This window comes from Pterocles gutturalis, unplaced genomic scaffold, assembly GCF_000699245.1.
Source record: "Pterocles gutturalis isolate BGI_N339 unplaced genomic scaffold, ASM69924v1 scaffold28936, whole genome shotgun sequence".
Lineage (NCBI taxonomy): Eukaryota > Metazoa > Chordata > Aves > Pterocliformes > Pteroclidae > Pterocles > Pterocles gutturalis.
The window spans coordinates 29,374-55,931 of record NW_010104203.1 but is presented as its reverse complement, the minus strand read 5'-3'; the positions used below and the strand labels follow the sequence as shown (position 1 = coordinate 55,931).

The 26,558-nt window shown below is 37.7% G+C and overlaps 1 protein-coding gene across 1 annotated transcript in view; it reads left to right on the top strand.

The window, feature by feature from the left end:
- The window catches only part of FRY (furry homolog (Drosophila)), a gene marked incomplete at both ends in the record, with an annotated part of 113,928 nt that overhangs the window by 58,161 nt on the left and 29,209 nt on the right, over window positions 1–26,558 (top strand). Inside the window, 13 exons of the mRNA XM_010086990.1 lie at window positions 936–1,192; window positions 3,162–3,308; window positions 7,700–7,868; window positions 8,624–8,714; window positions 11,388–11,470; window positions 14,667–14,817; window positions 15,385–15,488; window positions 19,475–19,660; window positions 21,717–21,915; window positions 22,574–22,695; window positions 23,580–23,767; window positions 24,701–24,795; window positions 26,512–26,558. The exon at window positions 26,512–26,558 is cut by the window's right edge and continues 570 nt beyond it. Coding sequence (XP_010085292.1) covers window positions 936–1,192; window positions 3,162–3,308; window positions 7,700–7,868; window positions 8,624–8,714; window positions 11,388–11,470; window positions 14,667–14,817; window positions 15,385–15,488; window positions 19,475–19,660; window positions 21,717–21,915; window positions 22,574–22,695; window positions 23,580–23,767; window positions 24,701–24,795; window positions 26,512–26,558 — 1,839 coding nt within the window. The remainder of the gene's footprint in view (window positions 1–935; window positions 1,193–3,161; window positions 3,309–7,699; window positions 7,869–8,623; window positions 8,715–11,387; window positions 11,471–14,666; window positions 14,818–15,384; window positions 15,489–19,474; window positions 19,661–21,716; window positions 21,916–22,573; window positions 22,696–23,579; window positions 23,768–24,700; window positions 24,796–26,511) is intronic.

The window sequence follows — 26,558 nt, the reverse complement described above, 5'->3', positions numbered from 1 at the left end:
GTAGGGAAATTCTGATGGCTCATTTATCTTAAAAAAAGCAAATGTTTTTCATTATTACTGTTACCATCTCTTCATGTTACTGTAGTAGCTGTGTTGTTTAAAAGAGCTCAGATACACAGTCCAAATCAGAGCCCCTTTCTATACATCTAGAATCATAAGGAGAGAGAACAGTGTACGTCTTGAAGATTTTTAAAAACCAGGCAGCAAGGAAAGAAAGCAAATGTTAACTGGACTGATTTTACAGAATAATTCTGGTAAAGAGAACTAATGTGGTTCACCTTGGCAGGAAGCCTGACACTGTATTTCTTATCACAGATTTTCTGAAACCCTTTCCCTTACAGTACAAGTTCATTTTTTATAAACTATATAAAGTGTTGTATACAAGCACTCCTGGACTGGCAGCCGACTATAAATTTTATAGGCCTCCCCCAGGAAATATGTCTCCTAATATGTGCAAGGTGGTTTTGTAAATCCAGTATAATAAGTGCCTTAATATTTAAACTGTAACTTAGAAATGTGAAGGCTGATGGGGTGCTTGTAGTTCTACAGAACACTTTTGTATGTTTATTGTAATTCTCCAAAAGCTCTTGAAATTCTAGAATAACTGCCAGTAACTGAATTATCCTTTTTCCTCTTTATTGACATCCATTTCACTTAATACATTATAAGGCACAGTAACAAGGGGTGTCTTTCTGTTTCTAAGCCCAGACTATGTTAGTTCTTTTAGACAGAAGACCTCACCAATTGCTTGCTATTATTGAACATTAAATTAATGTTTTTCTTCAGGAAGCTCAAATTCATGCTTTTGTATGCTTGTGGTTTGCAAGGTAAGAACCATCAGGTGGTGTAGCACGTCATAAATCTGATTTAAACTATGTGTATAAAGTTTCCTTTGTAAACTAACGTGTTGCTCTTTTCAACTTTTACTATTCTAGAAGTAAGCCAACGATTTCCAACAACACATCCAAACGGTAGACAGATCATGCTTACCTATCTTCTACCATGGCTTCATAATATTGAACTTGTAGACAACAGACTGCTCCTCCCTGGTTCAAGCCCTACCACTCCAGAAGATGAACTGAAGGACAAGGATGGGGAAATAGCAGTCACAAGTGGATTAAAAGGCAACGGCTGGGGCTCTCCTGAGGCCACCTCACTGGTTCTTAATAATCTTATGTATATGACAGCCAAGGTAAAAAAGCAAAACAAAAGAAGAAACCAACCTGTAAAACAATTTCTGAAGTATTTAAACTTAGGTTTCTTAAGCAAAAGATACTTGGGCTTCATCCCTCTGATATCAGAAATTTTGCACTGAAGCAGTCTGTAGTAAACAGACACAACCTTGTTTTTGAAGAAGTTCCTTCACTTTTTCTTTTAAGGATAATGTTAAAACTGTTCTCTTTCAAAACATGAAAAAAAGAAGTGTTTTACCCTTTTAAAAAAACCTTAATAGTGAGAGCATTAAGGATTACTTATAGAGGAACTAAGTTCAGTTCCCTCCTGTATCACCTCCTGTATTAATGTCTAAAGCAGCAGGTGAAAGTTTATTTGAAAGTGAGAATGAGCACCTGGAATTTGCCCTACTAAAGCTCTTGTACTTACTAGGAAACACTTAAATATTCTTTAAGAGAGAGAAAAGGAAAAAATTAATATAAATTTCTAAGGTGCTAGATAAAGCATTCTTTTGTAAAAGGAAAGGTATTTTACATCGCATGTGCTGATAAAGGACCAGAGATTCCTTTTTTCCAATTACTTTTTAATGTAAAATGCCTAAGCAGCTGGTGGAGAAGGTACTAGAGATCCATGTTTTCCTTCTCTTTGCCGAGTTGCAGGCTGCTGTACTAGCATACCGTGCCTGTTCTGGCACTGCTTTTGCCAGATTCAGTACATGCATCTGAACTGCTAAATGCATGAGCTCCAGGAAGTAATGACTGATACCTCTGTCATGTGGGACAGAGTGGTTCACATTTCCTAACCTGCTCAGGGTTAATCCTCTCTTGAGCAAAGTGTCTATATCCATGCTAAATCACGGTTGATTCTGGATCTTGCCTCACATTGAGGCCCTGTAAGTAAAACATAATTATTGTTTTGTATGCATTTTGTCATATGAGCATGTCTGAAGTTATGTGGGGGATGTGCTTCAGCCCACCAGAATGTTTTTTTGATACTTATCCAGGGCATGATACTGGCTTGTGAATTATCTGTTGGTACAGAGTCTCTAGGAGATGGTTAGAGTAATTTTATGGGTTGAAAACAGATGTGATGTAGTCTCACCTTTACTGCCTATCAGCAGCAGTTCTCAGAGTAAGTTGATTCCAAAACCACAAAGCTTTTGTTGCAGAGTGAACTAGTATGCTTGCTTCAAACCGTATTGATTGACCTAGCTTTGAGGCTGTATGTGTGATAAAGGGACTGGCACCTGGAAGTGCCAATGTAGATAACAATAGATGTAGATGTCAGTGACAGTGTAGATGTAGCTAATATGTACTAAATCATTTTCAGTAGAATGACCTGGAGGTTGCAGCTCCTCTTCTAGCAGAGTGTCAGTCTGTGCAGTGGTTAAAACAGTCTCCTTGAAGTGGGAGCCAAAGATCTTACATAGGAAACAAAACAGCTTCAGTTCTAGACTCCCACATCCTGGATGCATGCACTAACCGTTTAACTGACAGGGCAAAATGGAGCCATTCCTATAACCGTGTCTTGCAAAAGCTGCTTGTTTGCAGTGTGAAAGCAAAGGGCTGTCTAATGCTTAATTCTGCTGGGATTTACTCAGGAGAGAGGTGCCAAATTGTTCACTACTGTGACAGCTGAAGCACTTAGGTACAGACATGCAGAAACAGAACTTCAGTTGTTTGAACAACTGTAAAGATGAAACCCAATAAACTGCTTGATTTTAGGATCACCTTTTGAATTTACATTCCTGAAAGACTTTTTTTTTTTTTTTTTTTTTTTGTGATTTAAGTCCCTCTGTGGATCTGAACCTAAATACTTTTAAACAGATTTTATACTCTGAAGTCTGTCAGGTAGCTTTTGAAAATACTGTTGTGACACTTTTTACAGCATTTTACTGTTGGTTTTGCATGAGAAAGTGCTCTGAAAGAACATACCTTAGTTTGTAGGTCTGTGTATTTCAAGAAATGTATGCCTATGATCCTTTGCAGTACGGAGATGAAATTCCTGGACCAGAGATGGAAAATGTCTGGAATGCTTTGGCCAACAATGAAAAATGGAGTAACAACCTTAGGATAACACTGCAGTTTCTCATTAGTTTGTGTGGTGTTAGCAGTGATACCATCCTTTTACCTTATGTAAGTGTTTGTATTTTATTTACTATTGGTTGCACAGGTTTTAATGAAGAAAGCAGCTGTCACCTGAAGAAAATTAATTTCTGTTTCAAAATAAGAAATACCAACATATTTCCTAACACACTGTACAAAATTAAATTGTGGGAATAAATGAGCCAAGAAACTGAAAGTCAAGAAGGGAATTCAGTAGTGGGAATCTCCAGTCTCCACCAGTGGAGTACACCTCATTTCAAGCAAGAGTTGGGCTTCTCTCAAGAAAAGAGCAACTTTGCATGTCTCTGTAAGGGGCCAATAACAGGCACTGGCCATAAATTGCCAGAATGAATGAGAAAAAAGACTAGAAATATTTTTTCATGTCAGAATTGCATAAAAATATGCAATTATATACATATATTTAAAATTTTATTAAAAAGACAGAATGACTAGAGGTTAAATAACTTGCATGGAAAATGAAGAGAAGTAAAAATACTAAATGCTTATAATTTTTTTCAGTAATCAATTAGTTTACAAAGCTATTAGTTACATTTTGAAAATCCTTTAAACAATGGATGTTATATCATGAATGGGACATAACACGCTCTGATCTTCCTTGTTTGTTGTGAAAATTTATGTGTTCCTTCAGAAAAGCAAGTAGTTTTAAGAAAGTGCTACATTCTCTTCTCCTTTATCAGACTAAGGCTTTGTGGGGGGCATTTCAAGAGACACGAGATAGTTGACCTTTATAAACTACTTACTATATCAACTGTTGCCTTTGCATGGCTGTCGTGAATTATATAACTGTCCCTGCCATGTGCAAGTCAAACTGTGCAGGATATTGTTATTATTCAAGTTAAAATAAAATCAGGGCTGCCTGAGAAAAGCAAGATAGTCCCATTCCCATGTTCCTTATTGCTCAGTTGCTGGGTGAAACAGAATCTAAATTTAGTAAATTTTCCTGCACAATTACAATATGCCGTTTCATTAGTTAGTCTCTTTCTATTGATTTCTATGAAGTAAATTTGAAATTAATATTAATGTGATTAAACTTATCTAAAGAGCTTCACAAACATACTTCATTTACACTTGCTGAAATAACACTTTGCTTAAAGTGGTCATGATGACTGCTAAGCATAATAGAATGAAAGAAATGTAGAAGACCATAAAAATTTTCAAGATTTTGTTATTGTACCATAGGCATCCTGTTGATTTCCATTTATTTGTAAGTTTTATTGTTGTTTATTATCCAGTCAGTGCATATGTATGCCAGGTCAGTGTTGCCCATCTAATTAAAAGAGGAAAGATTTGAAAGTGGAGTTACTCTAAGAAAAAGCTCAAGTTTTATATGAGAAGACAAAGGGGTTGATTCTAAGTATCTTGAGGATAATGAAGATCTTTGTATCAATTTTGACAGAGTGACAGTGGCACTCCGTTCTGTGTTGACCGTGTTTTGAGCAGGAGGTTAGATGGGAGATCTCCCAGGTCCTTTCCAACCTGACAGATCCTACAATCTACAAAAGAGTCGGGATCAGGCCCAAAGGTGGCCTCCATCAGGAGGAACTATGTTGGCAGAAAACAAGTGGAAGTCAGTGAGATAAGAGAGAAAATTAGGGCTGTTGTGTTTCTGACAACTTAAAAAAGGAATAGAGGCAGTTTTGTAAGAGGAAGGAGTAGTCCTGTGCTGAGTATATATTCTCACCCCTAAATCTGTAGCCTGGTTGGAAATGCCTAATAACCCTGTCACCTCTTGCCCCAGGAGCCCCTCACACACCTCATCCCCCCCATCCAGATACTTGCCAACCCAGAGTTTTCAACACATCCTTTTTCCAAAACTGTTGCCATCCCACGGCTCTGATCATCCTACCTCAACCCCCCTTACTAACCACAGGCACTTCTTTCTTCAGATTCTTTACAGACTTTCTTGCCTTGAAGCCTTGTCCCCTCACAGTCCTGTCCTGCTACAGGACAAGACAAGACAGTTGTCTTGCTTCACAAAGCAGTCCGGTTTAGGATCTTCAGCTGTGTCCATTAAGAAGCTCCTGTTTTTCCTGTGAGGCTTTTCTGCTCTCCCTCGCAGGCTTCCTGTGGCTGGTAGCAAGACAATCAGGTCTTCGTTGGTGGCAGCAGCTGACAAGGTTCATGTGTTTTCTGGCATGCTGTTGGCAAATTTTGCAAAATCTGAAAAAGTTCTCAACTTCTGTAGGAAGCCTGACTGTGCTTATGATTCACCTTTTAATTGATGGCTTTGTCTGGAGTAGGAGAATACACTGGGCTTGTCACATGCATCTGTTCAGTGTGTTGGGCATTTACAGATAAGAAATCATACCTAACTCTGCTAACTAAACAAGACTGTTGATACCATAACCATATATCTTCAATTATCATGTAGATAACACATATGCATCAGCAAATAAAGATAATTTGAACAGTTTATCAGCACTGTTCCAGCTCCCCTGGGCTCAAAAGTTCCACACAGTTGCAAAATTGCCAGTTTACCCATGTCCTTTTGGAGCCCTCTGTGCCCCAAGGCAGTCACCAGCTGCTTTGTGCCTTCAGCCATCTGTTCTGCCCGTGTGGTTACAAGCCAAAAGCATGCCTGACTCACATTTTTAAAAATTTTTTATTGAAGCAGCTACATTCATTGCTTTGTCTCTTATATTTCTGTTTCCTTTAAGCATTTTTCCCCAGTGCCCCAGTGTAAACTGCTGGGCTATCCTTTCTGTCACGTATGTACTGAAAGATTTCTTAGAATGTTTACAGATCAGAAACATCTTCAGCAAAGACTCTTACTGTAGGGGATGTGACCCCTTGTGGGGTGAAAGAAGTTGGAAGTGGCACTGTGAGCCCAAGTAGAATGAGCCTCAGAAAGGAGGTGGATTTGTATCTGGAGAGACCCTGTGACATTTTTAGCACAGTAGAGTAAAAGAGACTTTCAATATGTGCATTTTCTCTAAGAAAAAAAAAAAAAAAAAAAAAAAAAAAAAGGGGGAATAGACACCGCTTTTTTTTTTTTTTAATGGAAGTATTAAAGAGTGTAAGAACAGCAACACTTGTGAGGCTGACAGGCAGTTCAGTCCAGTGTATTAGCTCGACTATAAGCATCTGTTCAGGTACATCTAAGCAAGGCAAGCACAGAGGGATGCTTCCCCATATAGTCTTCCAGCTCCAGCAGTTTAAGAATCAAATGTTTTTGAGCCAGAGAGAGTCTCTGCTTTTAATAGCCGTCAGTTTTTTTTTTTCCTCAAGAATTCAGTCTAATTTGATCTCACTGTGTCAACAGTCCTCACTGCTGCAGTGCATACAATGCTTGAGGTCTTGTGAAAAGATGAAAGCTTTTTTACCATTATTTGTATAAATGATACTCAGATTTTTCAAATCAGGAAGGTTGCGCCAGGGGAGGTTTAGGCTAGATATTAGAAAAAATTTCTTCACTGAAAGAGTGATCAGGCATTGGAACAGACTGACCAGGGAAGTGGGGGAGTCACCATCCCTGGAGGTGTTCAAGAATCATAGAATCATTAAGGTTGGAAAAGACCTCAAGGATCTTCAAGTCCAACCCAACACCACCTAACTCACTAAACCATGTCCCTAATCACCACATCTACACGTTTCTTGAACACCTCCAGGGATGGTGACTCAACCACCTCCCTGGGCAGCCTGTTCCAATGTCTGATCACTCTTTCAGTGAAGAAATTTTTCCTAATATCCAGCCTAAACCTTCCCTGGAAATATGGGAAAGAAACGTGTAGAGGTGGTGCTTAGGGACATGGTTTAGTGAGTTAGGTGGTGTGGGTTGGCGGTTGGACTTGATGATCCTTGAGGTCTTTTCCAACCTTTATGATTCTGTGATTCTATGAAGTGTCTGTATACAGATAGTCATCCTTTCTTCCATGTGCTATTACTTTGATTACAGATATAAGTAGCTACTCAGAGCCTGGCTTATTCTTTGTGGCTACAGCTACCTCTTTCACATCAACCACATCTGGAAATACAGTAATGAAGTTTTGGGTAGATCTAGATGTCTAGATGAGAACTTTGTTCCATTCAAGAGAGTAAGATTCATCTTCAATGGAAATCACATAGTCAAACTATAAATCCCTGAGTGTGATTCAGAGTTAATGCTGATATCCTTGTGCATGTTATATAGTTATATATCTAAACAGTTCATTTGTGTACGGTAAGCAAAAACTTGTAGTAATTAGATGACAGATTCAGTCTGCTGGGGAAATGATCTTGGTATCAAAGAGAGCAGTTTTATTTCTGTGTGAACAAGATGGATGCAGTTGTGTAGTTGTGGTGTCTGTCCAGGAGTAAACAGCTTGCATCCTGGATCTTTTCAGTACAGCAGTGTAACATGTATTGATTTATTTGGAAATTCACATTGGACAGAGTTTAATAACTGTTATTTTCTTCTCTAGATAAAAAAGGTTGCAATATATCTATGTCGCAATAACACTATTCAGACAATGGAAGAGCTTCTTTTTGAGCTGCAGCAAACCGACCCAGTGAACCCAATAGTCCAGCATTGCGATAATCCTCCATTTTACCGTTTTGCTGCCAGTAACAAAGCCTCAGCTGCAGCTTCTGGTATGACCTAAATATACTTTTAAGTTATGGTCTCCTGCTCTTCCCAATCTTCGTGTCTTTGAAAAAACAATCTCTCAGTTTTGGACCCTTTCAGGCCTGTGTATATATAAAGTGCAAGTTTCAGGGCCTTGTTGCACATCTAAATTACAGTTCTTTTTGATTCCTAATGTTGTATGTGCTTTGTAAACATATGCTTAATTATTTCAGCTAGTGCAACAGGATATTCCCAATGTTTGGTGCTGTTCAGAAGTCTTACGAGGTGGTTCTTCTACCACTAGTTTCTCAGAACAAGCAATCATCACCAATGCTGTGGTTACAGCAGATACACCAAAGCAGCAGTTTCCTGAAAACAGAGATCCTCAATTGTCTGGCAATTCTGTTTTCAAAGGCAAAAAGCTATTTCTAAGCTGCATTAGTCAAAGATACGCAAGAGACCCCCACCCCAAATTCAACTTTCTCAATGTTTTGCCGAATTCTTGAAAAAAATAGGTTATGTCACCTGCGAATGAACTTAGTTCAAGGAGTGGAAGAGTATCAGTATGTTAATCTACCCCTCAAAGCATGTAAATTCTACACCATTCAGCCATGCAAGCAGGTCCTGTTTTTTAGAGGTAACAGTGTTCATTCATATGCACAAGTTCTTGCAGGATGATCACTTTGTGGCTACTAAAGAAATTAAAGTTATGTGCTTTTATTGCTTTGAAAATGCTGTCTGCCACATGTAACAGCTGTTCTTATTGACATCTCATCTACAGGAACCACCTCTAGTAGTAACACTGTTGTGGCTGGCCAAGATAGCTTTCCTGATGTAGAGGAGAACAAAATGGTGAAAGAGACTGATGAAAGGTTTGTGGTTTGTTTTTATTCCTCCAAAATGTATGCATTTTCCTAGGCTAAGGATGAGATGTTGGGCAAAGTTCTACATTGTTCTGTGAGGAACTCTGATGCTCAGACTAATCTTAAGTGGCATTATCCCAGTAAGACCATTTTAAAATGAGTGTATGTAAAAGTGAAAAAAAAAGCTATTCACATTATTCTAGTTCCTGAGTGTCGTTATATTGTAGAGGAACATCTGTTAAATAGATAATGGTTTTGTAGGTATTATCCACAAAGGTGAAAGAAAATCAAGTGTGTACGTAATAATGACTATTAAAATCTCTATTAAAAATCAGGCTTGGTAACACCTTTCGATTTCATGGACAGCGAGTAAAATTTAACATGCAGATTTCTATCTGTGATTGCAAGGACACCTCCTTTGTCTGCATAAAATGTTTTACAGAGGAAGGCTATGTGAAATATTTTGCTCAGAAATCGTACATTCAGTTTTGTCTTTTATTACTTGTGGTACATACTGACAAATGATATATGAATAAATGCAAAGCTTAAGGACCATCAGATCTGTGAGAACAGACAGACGTATATTTCTTCTCTCTGAAAACCTCTAATTTTTTAAGACAACTTTGAATGACTTCTCGTTGCATTCATTAGTATGTGTATTAGGATTATGCTATCCTGTTGTTCCTGGTAGTTGCTAGTATCACTTCAGTAGTCCAACGCACCTTCCACAGGCTCAGAGCTTAGAGGTGCAGAGACAATTATGTGAGCAAACTTTTCTGTACCTGAAAGCCTTTTGAGTCACTTTCCTTCTACATATTATAAATATGAGTGGCATTTTGTCAGGTTAGTTATGTCTGTCTGCTAATTTAAATGTAAGTAAAAAATGGCACTCGTCTTAGTACTAAGGTTTCAAACTGATAATAAAGAGGATTTGACTCAAAATTATGGTTTTCAGCATATGCACTAGAAATGTGCTTAGAAGGAAGATAAAACCATTTTTCCTCTGGATTAGTTTTTTATTATTCTTTACATGTATGTTTGTGACTACATAGTTTTAAGTTTAGTTGATATGCAGATAAGTTGAGCAAACATCATCTCCTACTATACTTTGAATCTAACTGTTTTCAGGGTTTCTTGTCTTACCCAAATTTTAAATGTGACTCCAAAAAGGTTTTTGTCATTTAGATCTGCCAGAGCCTATATGATAAAAATGAAAGGAAAATTGCAAAGGTCTGATATTGGTATTCTGATTCCTATTGAAAGACTTCTCAGATAAAAATGTAAAATAATTTGCCTGAATTAATTGCTGGCATTTACATTATCAAAGACACTAAAAACTGTAAATGCATCTACATTTCAAAACCAATGTGTCAGTCTTAGAATGTCCATTAAAATTGATCTCGTGTCAAGACATATTAAATAATGTTTGCAGAAGGTAATAGATTGTAAACAAACTATTCTTATAAATGTGGACCTTTTTGGAATAACATGAAGCTAATCAGAAGATATCTATGTGTTTATGTTGACACAATATGATGTAAAATGCCATGCTCTCAAGTAATTTCTACAACCTATATTCTCCATTTGTTTTATACAGGACAGAATTTCTGTCTGCATATTACTTCATAATTTGTTCCTTAACTTTGTTCTTTTATCTTTTTTTAGATATGGCAGATAAATATGTCAGTAATTGTCAGTTTGTGCACATTTATTAAAGGACTTTATTAAAATATAGGAGAAAGAGATATGGGAAAGACAGAAAAGGGCAGAATTAAGATGGCTTGTGATGCCTTTTTGTCACTTTTACAATTAATTTATTGTGCTTTTATGAGACAGGCATGCTTTGGAAATAGCATAATATGTCAATGTATTGTTAAATACCCTGCAATAAGATGTATGCACATTAATAAGAAATTGAATTGAATGTTGTGGAGAGAACCTTCAACCTTAACCTTTTTTAAAATACATATAGTTGTTTTAACATGGCTATTTGTAATTAATTTCCCAGCTTAGCAGAAACTGTGATGTTTTTACATCCTCACTCGTGTGTGAGCCCCTTGCATGACTCCTCTCACTCCACTTCAGGCCTGATTACACTGACAGCACAAGGAGGTGGAGGAATCCAAAGGAGATCACTAGTGAAAATTAGCTTATTGTGGATCTGTGGCAGGTTTGAGGACAGCTGTGAACAGTTTGTTCTGGCTCTCATATCCTTTAACTCCTCTGCTAGATCTGCACTGGCAGTTGCTGGATTTTCCACTTGAAGGGTGATCTGCTGCGGCTTTTGCTGCTTGATACATGTGCGGGCTTGACTTTGGACTACTGAGTCAGTTACTGTTTTAGCAGGTTGCCAGAATTTTACCCATGAGCATGGGCTGTGAAAAAAGACTATCTGTGAACAGTTTATATCTCAGTTCAGCCTTAGCACAGTTTCTTGCTTCAAGAAAATCACACATTTGCAGCAAGAGACTTTTCCCTCTGCTAAGCTGTAAAAGCTTGTGACACAGGAGCACACTGCCACGAAAATCTTCTGCAGAAGGAAACAGCATTACATTCACATTGCTGTCTACTCCTGTATAAATGTGCATGGATAAGGAAATGCTTTTTTTGTAGAATAAGCATATAGTCCAGATGTTTCATGTCAGTCTGTGTTTTTAATGAAGATTTTTCTTGCATTTGAAGGTTCAGTAATGTAATCAGAGCACATACCCGACTAGAATCAAGGTACAGTAATAGCTCCGGAGGATCTTATGATGATGACAAAAGTAAGTTTTGTTATTCAATTTGATAAATTTCTGATGTTTTGGTGGGAGAGGAGAACATTTTTCTGACTGGTGGAGGCTCTCTGTTCTAAACAGTTCTGTATAAACAGGAATGTAGCAACACCATACATGGAGTGTCCTTATTTTACCTGCATAACTCATTTAATTAATTTCCTTTGTTTAACCTGGGCTCTGTCAAATCTATTTAAAGCCCAGAGAAGGTCACAGAAGGCAGCAGCAGCAAATCCTCCAGACAGTAACACCTTGAACCTTTCATACACAGCAAGGCAAAGACTTCCAAGAGCATTACAGCGAGTACTCTGAATTGTGCCCTTCGCCAGTATTTCCCTCCAAATCAAGTGCTGTTATATGAGCATGAAGAAGAGATTCAGCAGTTTCCAAAAATGAGTCCTTATCTCATCTTTAGCTTTTCTGTGCTGTCTGCAACCAATTTCTGGCTGCACTGTGCAAACCTGTGCTAAGGGGGGACAGTGAAATAGGGCTCTCAAGCACACTTGTTGCTCTTTATGTAATTCTGCTGAACAGTAAATGGACACTTGATGGTGAACAGAGATTCCAAAAAAAAACCAAGATATTACCATCAAGTACTGAATTACAGCATAGCTTTTAGGAGTTGGATGGTTTGAATTAATTTATGGGGTGAATTGTAAAGAAGCCAATCCACAGATTTTGGTTAGATCCTAACCAAATGTAAAAAAGGCAAGACCTTTTTATAGACATATATCTCTGGCTTAATAAAGCCAGGTCAAATAATACAGAGGCCATAATGTCTTGGTGCTACAGACACCAGTTTGAGACAGTATTTTGACTTTAAAAATCAAAGGTTTTATATATTTTTTTATCCAAACTATTTCTTGGCAATACTTTTCTGCAAAATATGGAAGCACTGTTAAATAAAATGTGATAGGATGATTTTATCTATACCATTAACTATTTTTCATAATCATGAAGTACAGTATTTACTATTTACAAGATATTGTGTATGTACATGGTGCAGTATTTCAATACACAAAAAAATGTGCAACGTATTAAACTCAGTGGGTTTTAGTACACTTTTTTTTCTTATGGCTTTCTCATGCTGCAGCTATTAAAAATTCTTCAGTAGATGTTAAATGGAGCACCAGCAGTAATCTGATCTGCATGAACAATCTTTCAAAATAGAACAATGTTTATATTATCAGAACATTCTTCACGAGTGGCTGGTTTTGACAAGGGCTTTGAGTAATGAAAGGTTAAAAAATACAGAAATTTTCTTTGAGTCTTTTGGAATGTCTCCTCAAGCCACTGCCCAAATGTTTTTTTGCTGCCTGTATCTGCAAGCTTTATCTTACTGTGAATGTTTATTCAAGGCTTGCTTCTCACAGGGGTTCTTTCCACAAGTATACAAATGCCTCGATGTAAAATAAAATACATTTTACTTAGCTACTGACATTTGTATAGAAATCTAAAAAGAAAGAGTAATTCCTATACCATTTGTTGTTCTACAAGATAAACAATGCAACCTCCATTGAGGAAGCGTAACTTATTCCCTCTGGCAGGCATCCCAGGCTGTGAAGGAGCTGGTGGTATGGCTTCTCTCTTCTCTCCAGTCCACTTGAGCAGATGTGTATTGCTGAGGATTTAAATAGGGAACACAACTCTGCAGCACAGAAACTTTTGTTCAGGCAAAGATTGCATGTTAAGGTGCAAAGTGATTCTTTTTTTTCTCAATCTGCACATAAACCTATGAAAAACTGAGTGAGGAGCTAGGTCTTAGTGTGGACTTCATGAAGCAGTATTGTGTGAAACACTTCAATTGGTAGTAATAAATTGTGACTGTGTAGTGCTTTTTATGTGAAAAACATCTGGCAAACACTATCTGGTTAATCCTTAAAAGATTAATATGTGAAAATGCTATGCTTTGCTGCATTATTATGTCACTTTATTCTTATTTGTCTGTGACTAATAAATCATCCTCCAGAGGATGAGAGAAATAAGTAGGGGTCTAAATTATAAAGATCTAAAGTGCTTCTTGGAAGATTAACACTGAAGAATGGGAATTATAAAGTTGACATTGTAGTAATAATTGGTGGAGCAGCTACTGCATTGAAGGGCTCCTGAAGAACTGGAAACCTGAAGACATTTTGTCAAAACCAAGAAGTTATGTGCATTAGAAAAATATAGTTCTGTTACTTTTCTAGGCATCAAAACAGTTTTGTTTTGCGTAGCAAAGCCGACAAACATCAGATATGTGCTGTTAAAAAAAAAATAAAAAAAGGTTAAGGAAAGTGCTGGGAGTTTCAAACCTACCTAAAATGCAGAATTGTAACAAAAAAGCAGAGCAAAAAATAATGCTCTCATTAAAAATTCAGAAAGGACAATGTCTGGATATACATCAAGAACAGGCCTGGAAAGGATGCTTTCCTTGGCAGTGTATTGCAGACTGCCAGACCTGAGAAATAAAAACTGACCAAGGGGAAAATTGAGAAGAATGAGAGGGAACAAAATATGGGAGAGATGAACAAAGCTGTGAGGCTGAGAGAAGACAGAAAGTGGTGGAAATAACTTACTTGACCCACATCATTTCAGATAAACAGGTGGAAGAAAAAAACCTATTGCTTATTAACACAGCAGCTGTCATACTGAAGCAAAGTTAAATACATCTTTGAGAAATTCAAGAGGTAATTCATCCCTGTTGAAAGAAAATAACCCTGAAAATGTTTTCTGCATTCCTTATGCCTCCTTCCTAATTCAGGTCATTTAACTTCTGCCTTTGTAGCATCACTCAGCAGGGCACTAGTGAAAAGTTGCAAGAATGTGTCACTGGTACACGGCTTCTTGCAGCAGATGGTTTCCAACAGCAGCTTTGTTGGCTGAACTTTCATCTCGTTTTTGAAGAAAAAGTCTGTTGTTTGGTGCTTTGTGATCTGGATCCAAAGCTACTAAGTGACAGCAGGGATTCAGCTGCAGCTCCTACCATTCAGTGATATCTGTCTAGAATCTGTTTAATTTCCAACACCATGAAAGAGGGATTAAAAATGCATCACTTGTTATTGAACCCAGGAATTTGCAAACCTCATGTCATCTTATCACTTCCAACAGCTGAGCTGATATGTTAGCATACTCTATTTTATTATTTCTCCAAAATGGTTAACCAGTCTTGGTTTTATGCACTCTGTTTTAATGCTTTTTCATGCAGATGATCCTGTTTCTCCATATACAAGCTGGTTATTAAATATTGTTGAAACCAAACAACCACATCCCCTGCCCATGCCTTACAATGGAGGATGCTGGGCACCACTTGTGGACTACCTCCCAGAAACCATCACACCCCGGGGACCCCTTCATAGGTGAGCAGTTTATCATTCTGACATTTCAAACAGTGAGACGCTTCCTCTTACTGGTTCACCAACACCAATCCAACTGTCCCACCCCTCAGAACATCTGAAAATCATACCTTTAATTTCTGCTGATTTCCAGTGCTAAAATCAACATACAATGAAGGCTTGCAATTCTACCACATTTCTACCAGAAAGCCTGTTTACAATGTAGGGCGTAGCTTTCTGATAAGAATCAAACTGAAGAAACAACTAAAACAGAAAAGGAAAATTTCTCTCTCCCAAGCCACTGTAGCTATTAGCACTTTTTCACCCTTGATCTTTCATTCTAACTAGGCTATGCATATTCTGAAAATCCTCTTTTACATAATTTGTATTGACAGTAATAGTGTGCTTTTCAGTGATTGCTACTTACCTGCTTAATACTGTAACTAAGGTGCTTCAGCATTAATCATACTGAGAAGAAATGCTACAAATTGGAAAATCTAGAGATTTTTTTATTTCTTCAGAAACAGCCATCATATTACTGTTTTCCCATCTCCAAGAGGTTTCAAACTGATGCTGTGATTTAACTTCCAGGTGCAATATTGCTGTCATCTTCATGACTGAGATGGTAGTGGATCACAGTGTGAGAGAAGATTGGGCTCTTCACCTCCCTTTATTGCTACATGCTCTCTTTTTAGGTAAGACCAACAGAACAAGAAATAAAGTATAAAGGTATTCCTGTCCTTTTAGTTTAATTTTGCAGAAGCTGTGGAGTTGTGTTTCTTATACATTTTTAATTATTATTTATTTCCTAAAAAAAAAAAAAAAAAAAAGCCTCAGGTAGTTACAGCCTGTGAATTAGTATCATAACTTTGAAGCTTTTGAATATTTTGGCCAATTTCACCCAAATTTGAGAGGTGGGTAGAAATTTGAAGATGACTGAATTCCTAAAATATCTCAAAAAAAAACCGTAGCCTCGCCCTGCGAGAAAGGCAGGCAAAACTCAGCATTTGTACAGTCTGGTTTGTGATGGGCAACTGAACAGTCAGCACATGCCTTAAATCTGGACTACACACACCAGTGCTGTCTCTTGTCTTTGCAAAAATATTATATAGAGAGCTGAGATTACTGTACTACAGAGGTGGTGAAGGTAGGGCACAGATCACTGGAAAGCAACCTTCATTAATTTCATTGCTAATGGAATATTATAATCAGCGTTTTCCCTTATATATCTGACTATAGAGGCACTGCTTCTTCCGCACTGCTGTATCTCCTCTTGACTGTAACGCAGTTCAGCTGGAAGGTGATACCTTCCTTACCCTACCACTTATCATTATGAAAAGAGAGTGGCCTAATTTTTTAGCACACAAGAGTATTTAGCATTATAAAGCCATTCCCTAACTTTTATCGTTGATAAATAGTATTTTTCAAAATAAACACAGCCAGACACTTGTGAAATAAATGTATTATAACTGGAGATTGCAGTCTACTTCTCGTTCAGTCACCATAGTTACCACTAAGTCGCTTCACTGTCAGTCTGGGAAGATTTCAGCAGGCAAAAAAAGATTAAATTGGGAGGTTACAGCACAGTGGTAGAATATATGTGATATACATCTGTATGTAGATGAAGAAGAAGATACTTCATTCTCCTTTTCTGCTACTCTGTTACTAACTATTCTGTTTGAAATTTTTTGATGGAGGTTTTTTTTGAAAATGCACACTCATCAGATAGTCATGTTTTATATATTACTACACTGATTTCACAAATGTCTAATGAAACACAAGAATTACAGCCAGGAGTTTGTCGGATGAGGCTTTCAGGGCCAGTTTCAATATGACATTTCACACATGTTCTTCACTTAAAAGTTATTTTGTGGCTGCCCATTAACAATTTTTCACTTCTGGTTTATATTGCTGTGAACTTTCTAAGTGTAAGAGGGAGCTGAAAGAGAACTGGGTAAGTGCATGAATTAAATCAGTGACCACCAACTGATGAAACGTCTTTAGTATGATTTGTAACAAGTGTAAGAAAACTAGTGCTTACAGTTAGAAATTCTCAGAAGAATAAATGAATAACTTAAGGCAGGAGTAGTGTGCAGCAGGGTGGCCATGTCGGTTGAGACAGCTTTAAGAAGCCATCAGGTAAATAAACATATGCAGAAACAGAGTTATGGTATTAGTAATCCATTATAAAAATACTGATTTGTTCATGCAATAATGTTTCAACATTACAGTATTTCATAAGAAATAAATAGAAATTTACTAATAGCATTTGAGAAAGTCCCTTGGCTAAGAAATCTCAGTTCTCAAATGTGAAATTAAAGCTAAATGTAACTTGTAACTAACTGTAACTCTTTTAGTGGTAACTAAAATGAGATCACAGCTTCCAGGCTTCAAAGTTCAGTTTCTCTGGAGTTGTGATATCTCCTGTGGAAAATTTTTCTATATTTTGAAGTAGAGCTCTATTGTAGTTGTAAGGAACTTATGCTATACATGTTAGCCAAAGGTATGAATGTGATTGAAAATGAAGTACTTCTGTCCTGTTGGAATGTGATTGGGCAGATGCATCTGACCAAAAAGGAAACTGAGAACTGGTATGGTGGCTAGCTGGAAAGCCTGTGTACTTCCATTTATTGGAAGGAGTGAGAAAATACTAAAATGAAATAGTTTTGCAATATATGTGTTTAATAGGCTACTGGGTGGTTTGTAGTACTGAGAGTGAAGTAGAGAGACAGACTGCTGGTGTGAACCTGCCTGTCTCAGTAGCGCGTGGAAATCACTGCTGTTATAAACTCTTTCGTAACCAATGTGAAATGAGTTGAGCAGCTTCCTTTCCCATGGAAATATGTCCACATCACAGAAGTTTACCCTCTCAGGAACTCTTGAAGCTAAAGAAGAGCCCAGTGCTGGACAAGCACAAAGACTGCACTGTCCTTCTTGCTTCATAACTGGAATATCTGTGTCAATACTTTCACACAGTTCTAGGGTTTAACAGGATTTCAGTCACAAGTGCTGCCAATATAGAATTTATTTTCAACTAGAATAACTCTTTGTATCCTTTTCAGTCTATCTTAGAACAGGGTAGGATGGGTTCATTATCTCCTGGCAGTGGAAGGAAATGGAGAAAGGATAATAGGAGCAGAAACCTGAAGAAACTGAAAAAGAGGTGGGTGGGTTGGCTGTTGTTCTTTTGGAGGAGGCTACGGGCAGATGAGTAAGACCAAGAATCACAGGACCTCCAAAGACCTGCACAGAGGAGCCAAAGACACATTGTTCAGACTATGACAGTAGGAGCAGCTTCATTTTTGCAGGCCAGACAAGAAAAGAACCAGTGTGACTGGAGTATATTAGAAAACGCCTGACTTGAAAGACCTGTTGGCTAATGCCACTTAGAGTAATGAATGAGCTGCTTTTCAAAGAGGAATATCCTGAGAAGAGAGGAGCTGAAGGAGAACACGATTCAATTTTTCAGCACTGAAACTGCACCTAAACAGAAGGGGGTATTTGTAAATATCCTGGAAGATACTGAAAGAGAATTGAAAAGAGATTACTACCACAGAGTGTAGTATTTTACAAACATGTTTCCCTTATACTCGTAATTTGCGATTTATTCAGACTGTGTTAAAATCTTACAAGCAGAAGTAGTGCTAACCAGATCAGAATCTTTCAGTGATAGACATTTGGGTTCAGTTCTGCACCCTGAGCTAGTGGCTAATTTCTTAAGCTATTCACTGGTAGCTGAAGTTCTGCTCTCGTGAGACCCCACCTGGAGTACTGTGTTCAGATGTGGGGCCCCCAACATAAAAAAGACCTGGACCTAGTGGAGAGAGTCCAGAGGAGAGCCACAAAATTGATCAGAGGGCTGGAGCACCTCCCCTATGAGGATGGGCTGAAAGAGTTGGGGTTGTTCAGCCTGGAGAAAAGAAGGCTCCAAGGAGACCTAATAGCAGCCTTCCAGTACCTGAAGGGGGCCTACAGGAGAGATGGGGAGGCACTCTTGATCAGGGAGTGTAGTGAGAGGACAAGGGGTAACAGGTATAAGCGGAAAGAGGGTAAATTTAGACTAGACATTAGGAAGAAATTTTTCACTGTGAGGGTGGTGAGGCACTGGAACAGGTTGCCCAGGGAAGCTGTGGATACCCCATCCCTGGAGGTGTTCAAGGCCAGGCTGGATGAGGCTTTGAGCAACCTGGTCTAGTGGAGGGTGTCCCTACCCATGGCAGGGGGGTTGGAACTCGATGATCTTTAAGGTCCTTTCCAACCCAAACCATTCTATGATTCTATGATTCTTTTTCAAGGGATTTTGTCCATCAGTTCCTTTCCTAATAAATCACTATCTACCTCTTACAGTTTGCACTTGCAGATACTGAGGCAAGCAATGTAATTACAACCACCACCTCTTTAGAGGTTTTCCATCCCTGTCAAATTAACACTGCAGTGAGAGAGAATGCATAAAGTTGTATTGCCAGGAATTTTTTTGTACCTCCTGTATGGGACCTCAGTCTGGAAACTAAACATAAACATACAGTGAAGTAAAAACACTAGCAACTGTGTCCATAAATACTTCATCTTTTGTTTGTTTGCACTGTTGCCATGAACTGCCTTGGAATTTTTGCTATCTCTGGAATGTGAACTTGTTTATTATTACTTCATACTCACTGATTGCTGTAACCTTTTCTTTTAGGTCTTGACCATTACCGCCCTGAGGTCTTTGAACACAGTAAAAAGTTACTGCTTCACCTTTTGATTGCATTGTCTTGCAATAGCAACTATCAAGCCATTGCATCAGTCCTTCTTCAGACCAGAGAGATGAATGAGACCAAAACTCTGACAGTACAACCAGCATACTTACCTGAATATCTTTATACAGGTATTAAAGAAAAAAAAAATAAAAAACCATTATATTATACTGTGAGGTTTTTGAAAGTAGGGTGTCAACGTTACTCTCCTAATATATAACAGTTTTGATAAATTAAAGTGGCAAAGTGGGAAATGTGAACAGTTCACATTAATATTAATTCCATGCGAACTACCATAGAGATGTGCCCAAATTATTATAACTTTTCACGATAGTGAGAAAGCTATCTGATGTAAGGCAAAATATATAATGTAGAGTTTTAAACATTAATACAGCTAATAACTTCCTAACTTACCCCTCAGGGAGCCAGAACTGCTTTAAATGAGGGCAATCACTCTTCAACCTTCAAAATAAATTAATAAATAATTCCAGTAGAGGAAAAGCAGCAAGACTATGCATCTCAGATTTTCCATTATTAAATTAAATTTCACGTGATATACACCCTCCTTTATATCGCAGATACACTTCATTTCTGTCCTGAAATCTGTTTCTGCATTAGGAGTCTTACTTCAGACCTCTAATGAGGTCTGAACACCCAGATGGGTGTTCTGTTAACTTCTAGTGATTTACCTGTTTTTAAGAGGTTGGTTGAGAACAGTCTGTAGAAAGCAGCTAGCTAGATTTGCTATTATAATGTAGTATTACTAAAAGCAAGCATACTTTCGAGATTTGAAGGAATCACAGAACCAGTGTAGAGTTACGACGGTAGGATTAGTTGTCTGGGAGAGGGTGAGTAACTTTACCGTAGAGTGAGAAATGAAAACGAGAGATAACCAAATTAGTGACATTTCTGTGGTTCCTTAGAAATATAACCAAAAGTAATAAGTAGTTTGGCTTTATGAAGAATATTACTTGAATACTGGTTATTATTTTTTATGAGATACAAAAAGATATTTTAAAGTAATGAGAAGGGTGGATATTTATTTCAGATCAATGAATTAATTTTGCCTTTTCAGGTTTCGTTCTGAATAATAGTCCACACAAAATTACCTCTTGAGTTGTGTAGATATCTTTTCCAATGCATGTCCATGAATTATTAAATACAAAATAAAATTCTTACATTAAAATTATATTACTGCTTTTCTGACAAAATGAGACACTGTTTTCATTCCTGTCTCTGAAAAATTTAATTGCTACCCTGTGTCTGGGCCTCTTAGGTCCAAGAAGTTATCAAAACTTTGTATTTGGATTCTTTCTTTATCAGCTAATATGAAGAGTGAGAGTATGGGTGAATAGCTGCACTAAAGAATCCTAACTGAAAATACTTCGACTCAGGTTCATTCCAGGTTCATTCCACATAATGTCAGGCAACTAAATTAAGAGTCTCCTGACCTGCAAAGGATGTTGTCAGTAGAGAGGCCACTCCTGCTTCCAGTCTTCTTGCAAGGCCAGTTTATCTGTTGTAGCTACAGCCTAAGATGACTAGCAGTCTAACCTTAAGAAACAGGTCTTGGTTTCTCATTCCAGCTCTGAAGTTGTGTGTGGCAAGCTTTTGATCTAGCAGAACTCTTACTCAGATGCTTAACCTTTATGCTGAACATATTTAGTATGAGTAGTCCAGTGTTTAGTTACTAAAGTTGCTGAGCAGAAGCCTTGAACAACTGTCTCCGTTTCCATTACATTTGTAAAATTCAGACCACATCATTGTCCTAAAAATTCCACCATGCAGAGATTTTTTTTCCTCATCAGACTAGCCCAGAGAAGTGAGCTGAACTTTGCATGCACTTAGCCAACCTCAAAATTCACTTTACAGAAAGACATCATTCTGATTGTAAAATGGCACAAAACATTTAGTTTTCAAGTACTGTAGTTCTTGTGCAGTAAAAAAAAAAATAAATCTTGGCTTTGCTGTTTTTCGTTTTATATTGGATTCAGCACATTTACAAATGGAGTACCATTTTCACTCCCACTGGCGTGTGAGGATGGTTGTGTTCTGGAGGTTTTCCCTATGTTTCTCAGTAGGAGTTTTCTGCTGCTGACTCTGAAAAGAGCTGCTGGTGGACACTTTCATCTGTAATGCTGGCCCAACAGTGCATTCCATCTTTATCTCCTCCCTTTTTGCTGGCAGGTGGCTTTGACTTTCTGCGGGAATACCAGTCATCTCCGGTGCCAGACTCTGGCTTGAGCTCCAGCTCCACCTCTTCCAGTATCAGTCTGGGAGGCAGCAGTGGAAATCTCCCACAGATTACACAAGAGGTTGAGGACATGGACACTGCTGCTGAAACAGATGAGAAAGCAAACAAATTAATTGAGTTTCTGACAACCAGGTAATGGAGATAAGCAGAGGTTACATTCGTACTCAAAACACATACTTTCATGTCTTCTCTACAATTATCTGTAGCGACTTAAAAGACTCAATGGAAACTGATCAAGCCTTTATGGTAATTACGGACTCCCATTCTTATTTTATTGATACTTTAGATACTTATAGAAGTAGGTAGGTACTTAAAAGTGCTACAGTGTCAGGAACAGCAGAAGAAAATCTTGCCTAACAGGAATAAAATGTTTAATTGACTGATAGGGTTATGTTCAACAATGAAATAATGGAAAAAGACGGTTTTATTATTATAAAATTAGATAGGAGGTGTGCAGGGCATAGTGAAAGGCCGTGGTGACACCAATACTAACAACTGCAGCCAGCAGATCCTAGGCACAATGCTAAATTAAAAAATAGTGATTTGCTTATGCAGCTCTCTAACTGGTTTAAAAGAGAGGCTTTGTAAGATACAGTGTAGGAACATTTATTTACTTGTATTTTGCTCATAAAATTCTGTTCAGTTGCATGTTTTCCAGGCTATGGCCCTGGAAATATCTAATTTAATAAAAATAATAATAATTACCTTTACAGTTTACATATTTTAACTGATTTACATTTATTTCAGATTACTCAAAGAAATTTTGCATTTTGTTATGTATTTCTTTAAGGGCATTTGGTCCACTTTGGTGCCATGAAGATATCACACCCAAAAATCAGAACACCAAGAGTGCTGAACAGCTTACTAATTTTCTGCGTCATGTTGTATCTGTATTTAAAGATTCCAAGTCAGGTAGTAATTTTTTTTTTCCTTACGCAACTAAAAGAATATTACCTCAAGGTCACACTGGATGTTTATCCTGTGACTTAGTAGATCTGCTTATGCAGAAGCATGATTTATTGTATGTCTTAAAAAGGATGTATGACATATGAAAGAACTGCTTTAAAAAAATCATGTTAGATTGGACTGTGGCTGAATGTTAAATCTAACATTTCGTCAAAGCTGTTGGTAGAACACATTTTGATTGATTCTAACAGATAAAAGCTCCTCTGTGTCCTGTTGGTAAAATACATCATAGTTACTAAGTAAATGTACTTTGTTAAATTTCTCCTGGCAATTAAAGTTTACTTTTAAGTTATTATATTTTTAGAGTTTAGGAAATGTACTGATTATATTTTGAAAACCAACACAGTCACTAATTAAATATCTTCCAAGATCAAAGCAGAATGCAGCATCAGTATTTATATTTAAGATCTTATCCAAAGCTTTCTGAAGGTAATAGAAGGACTCCCAGACCTAATTGGCTTTAGGTCTGGGAGCGTTCAGAAGTTACTGTGTTGCTGCCAGCAAGTAGTGGATGGCTTGAAAGTTTGTCCAGAAATTGTAAAAAAAACTAAATCAAATGAAGAATTTTGGTTTTTGCTGACAAACATTTGCAGACTCAGAATTTTAATTTTGCAGTTTTATTTTCTTACATTCTGTATGAAATAAATGTAACGAGTGGGAAATTCTCCCAAACCCAGACATTTCTGCATCTCTATTTCTCACAGGGGTTGCAGAATGCACTACAGTACATATCCTCTCCACAGAGTTGGTTCAGCCCATTTATGACCCACTGTAAAGTCTGCCATTAAACAAAAAAAAAAAAAAAACTTACATACTCTTCTCTTGCTTAGGTTTTCATTTGGAGCAGCATCTGAGTGAAGTTGCTTTACAAACAGCTCTTTCAAGCTCTTCAAGACATTATGCAGGTCGCTCTTTCCAGATATTCAGGGCCCTAAAGCAGCCCCTTTCTGCACATGCATTGTCTGACCTCCTGTCAAGATTGGTGGAAGTTATTGGAGAGCATGGAGATGAGATTCAGGTATGCATGTGTACATAATGCTTCTTAGTACTGTTGATTTAATGTTTACTTAATTTAAAATCACCGTTTTAACAAGGTGTTCTGGAGTCAAGTGATGCAAAGTAGAACATGGCCTTAGAAAAGGTTACCTCTGAGTTTACTGAATCCATATGTACCTTATCAAAGCCTTCATCAGGCTGCTACAATCTTATGTAGCTCTAAAGAGAACAACTAGAAAAGATCTAGTAAATGTCACGCAAAATTAAATCTTCATGATGACCTTTTTTTCCCTTTTCACATCATCAATTTGTGCTTAAGAAACCTATCATACTATCTGCTGATGTAATGGGACAAGTAGACACCATCTCATTTCTCAAATGTTAACGTCTTTTGGAGGAAAGAAATCTACACAATCCATAACGATACAAGACTTACACTGACCTAATTTGATACAGTCCTCTCTTAGTGAATTATGATAGTCACTTGGTTTAGCTAAACAGACTGTACTCTTCTGAAATTTTACCATCAGAGGCTATTTATTGTGAAATTCAAGACTTAAAGAGAAGTACTAGCAGTTAAAATGACTGACATCACCTCCATAATTTACTTAGGTAATGAAACTGCCACAAGATGACAGTAGTATTCTGTCACAACTGCTTGTGCAGTATTTCAATCAGTGACCTGAAGGCAGAGGTTCTGTATGCCATTGCCAGTCCTCTGATGAGATATGTGCCCTTCTTGCATGCCTTCATTAGACCATTCAGAGGCAGAAAATAAAACACATTTGCAGTGACATTTTTATGTTCAGGGCAGTGGCATTTATGTGAAGGTTGTTTTTTTCAGGAGAAATTCTAAGTTTTCTGTAGGTGCCTATTCCTTTTATGAACTGAAGATTTTTAAATGTTCACTATTTTGAATGTCTTTGTTGAAATGGTTAACCTCATGCATTGACAGGGGTATGTAATGGAGGCACTACTTACTTTGGAAGCTGCTGTGGATAATCTGTCCGACTGTTTGAAGAATAGTGATCTTTTGACAGTGTTATCACGGTAAGACCGTGTTCTCCTAACTATATCTTTTTTTTTTTTTTTAGTGTCTCATGGTATCAAGTGTGCAGTTCTGAAGTCTGACAGCATAAAATTATTTTTGTAAGACTGAGCTCATTTGTAACCTTCAGAGTTAAGACTAAGAGCACATCTCAGTCAAATTTTGCAGTAGTTGAAATAATGTTGTTAGAACTAATGAAACTTCAGAATGCATTGTAAATTCTGTCTTGCTGCCACTTGGCTGTAACTTACTTTAATATCCTTTAAAAATACAGTATTTTTTACCATTGTACCATATACTTGAAAACATATCTGGGAAGAGACATGTTTTTTTGAATATTGGTTTCATACAACCTGTTGTTCTCAGATGAAGTTTTCCCCAAGAAGTAAATTATCATGGTTTGTTCTCCTTGATAAAACTAGGGAGAATTTTGTTCCATATGTACATAACCCCTGGATTTTTTGCCAGACATATAAACCATCTTTGTGAAACTCTTGGCCTTAAAGTAGACCTTTGTACATGGAGGGAAATTGCAGGCTCCTTCTGTAACACAGCTGTTGACAGTACTGAGAGAGATTAATGTCTCTCAGACTCCTTATAGCAATGACAGAATAGGGAACAAGTTTGAAAAATGTCCATAAGTTACCAAGCTTTACATGCAGAACAAAAATGCAAGGGCTATCATTTCTGAAGCTAGTAGGCAGGGTGCTATATATTATTCTGCAATGGCAGAAAACAAATGTTGCCCTGTGACAGAGCAGAGCTGGGGAAATACAGCTTATACTTTCTAAACCAAGAGCTATTTAGCTTTCTTTAGTGCAAGAGCAAGATGGAGCAGGGAAAACTAAACACTCCAGAAAGCAGTGGGATGCAATATTATTTACCCTGACACTATTGATTGCATAAGATCCTCTTCGAATATTATAGACAGTAGGGATTCACAGTATGCGAGGTAGGAATGGGACCAAAGAGCCAGGAGTTAGCTGCTCTCCAGAACAAACTTTGCTTGCATGTGTCAGCACAACATGCCCGTTTGTACAGATAATTGGTAGGGATTGTCTGGATCATCACATGATAGTCCGTGAAGAGGCATCAGTCACTGAAATTGAAACACCTCCGCTTTCTGTAAAGCATCTTGAAGAGATGGTAGGATACAGGCAGAGGAGGATGCAATGACAATGAGGTTTCTGAAGGACCTGTACTAGGAAGAACATAGGCATCCACATGATAGGTTTCTTGAGGATAATGTGGCATATCTGTGGTTCTGCTTAAGATATGCTGTTTTATTGCCCACAGTTCTCACACTAGCCAATAAGCCATTGTGCACTTTGCCTGCCAGCTGTGCCAAATTTGGCGTTTGCTCCAGTGATGAGAGCATTTTAAAGACCAAAATTGCTTTCAGTTCTACCACTGCCCTATTATACGGGCATTTCCACAAGTCACCTCACAGCCCTGTATCACTTATCCCAGTGTTGTTCTTACCTACCTAGACTGTAGGCCATCCTGCTCTGGTTTGGTGCAGTGCCACATGAACTTCACTTCAGTCATATCTGTGGGCACTTTTGGAAAAAAAAGATAGGCTGCAATAAACAGTATAGTGTTTTACTTTTCCTATTGAAATGTTTATTTTCAGTTTGATAAATACTTGCATCCAATATGTACAAGTGTCAAGCTGTGTACTCACACCTTTCAATGTATGTTATTTATTTTGGGTGCAGGTCATCTTCGCCAGATTTAACATCAAGCACCAAACTGACTGCAAATC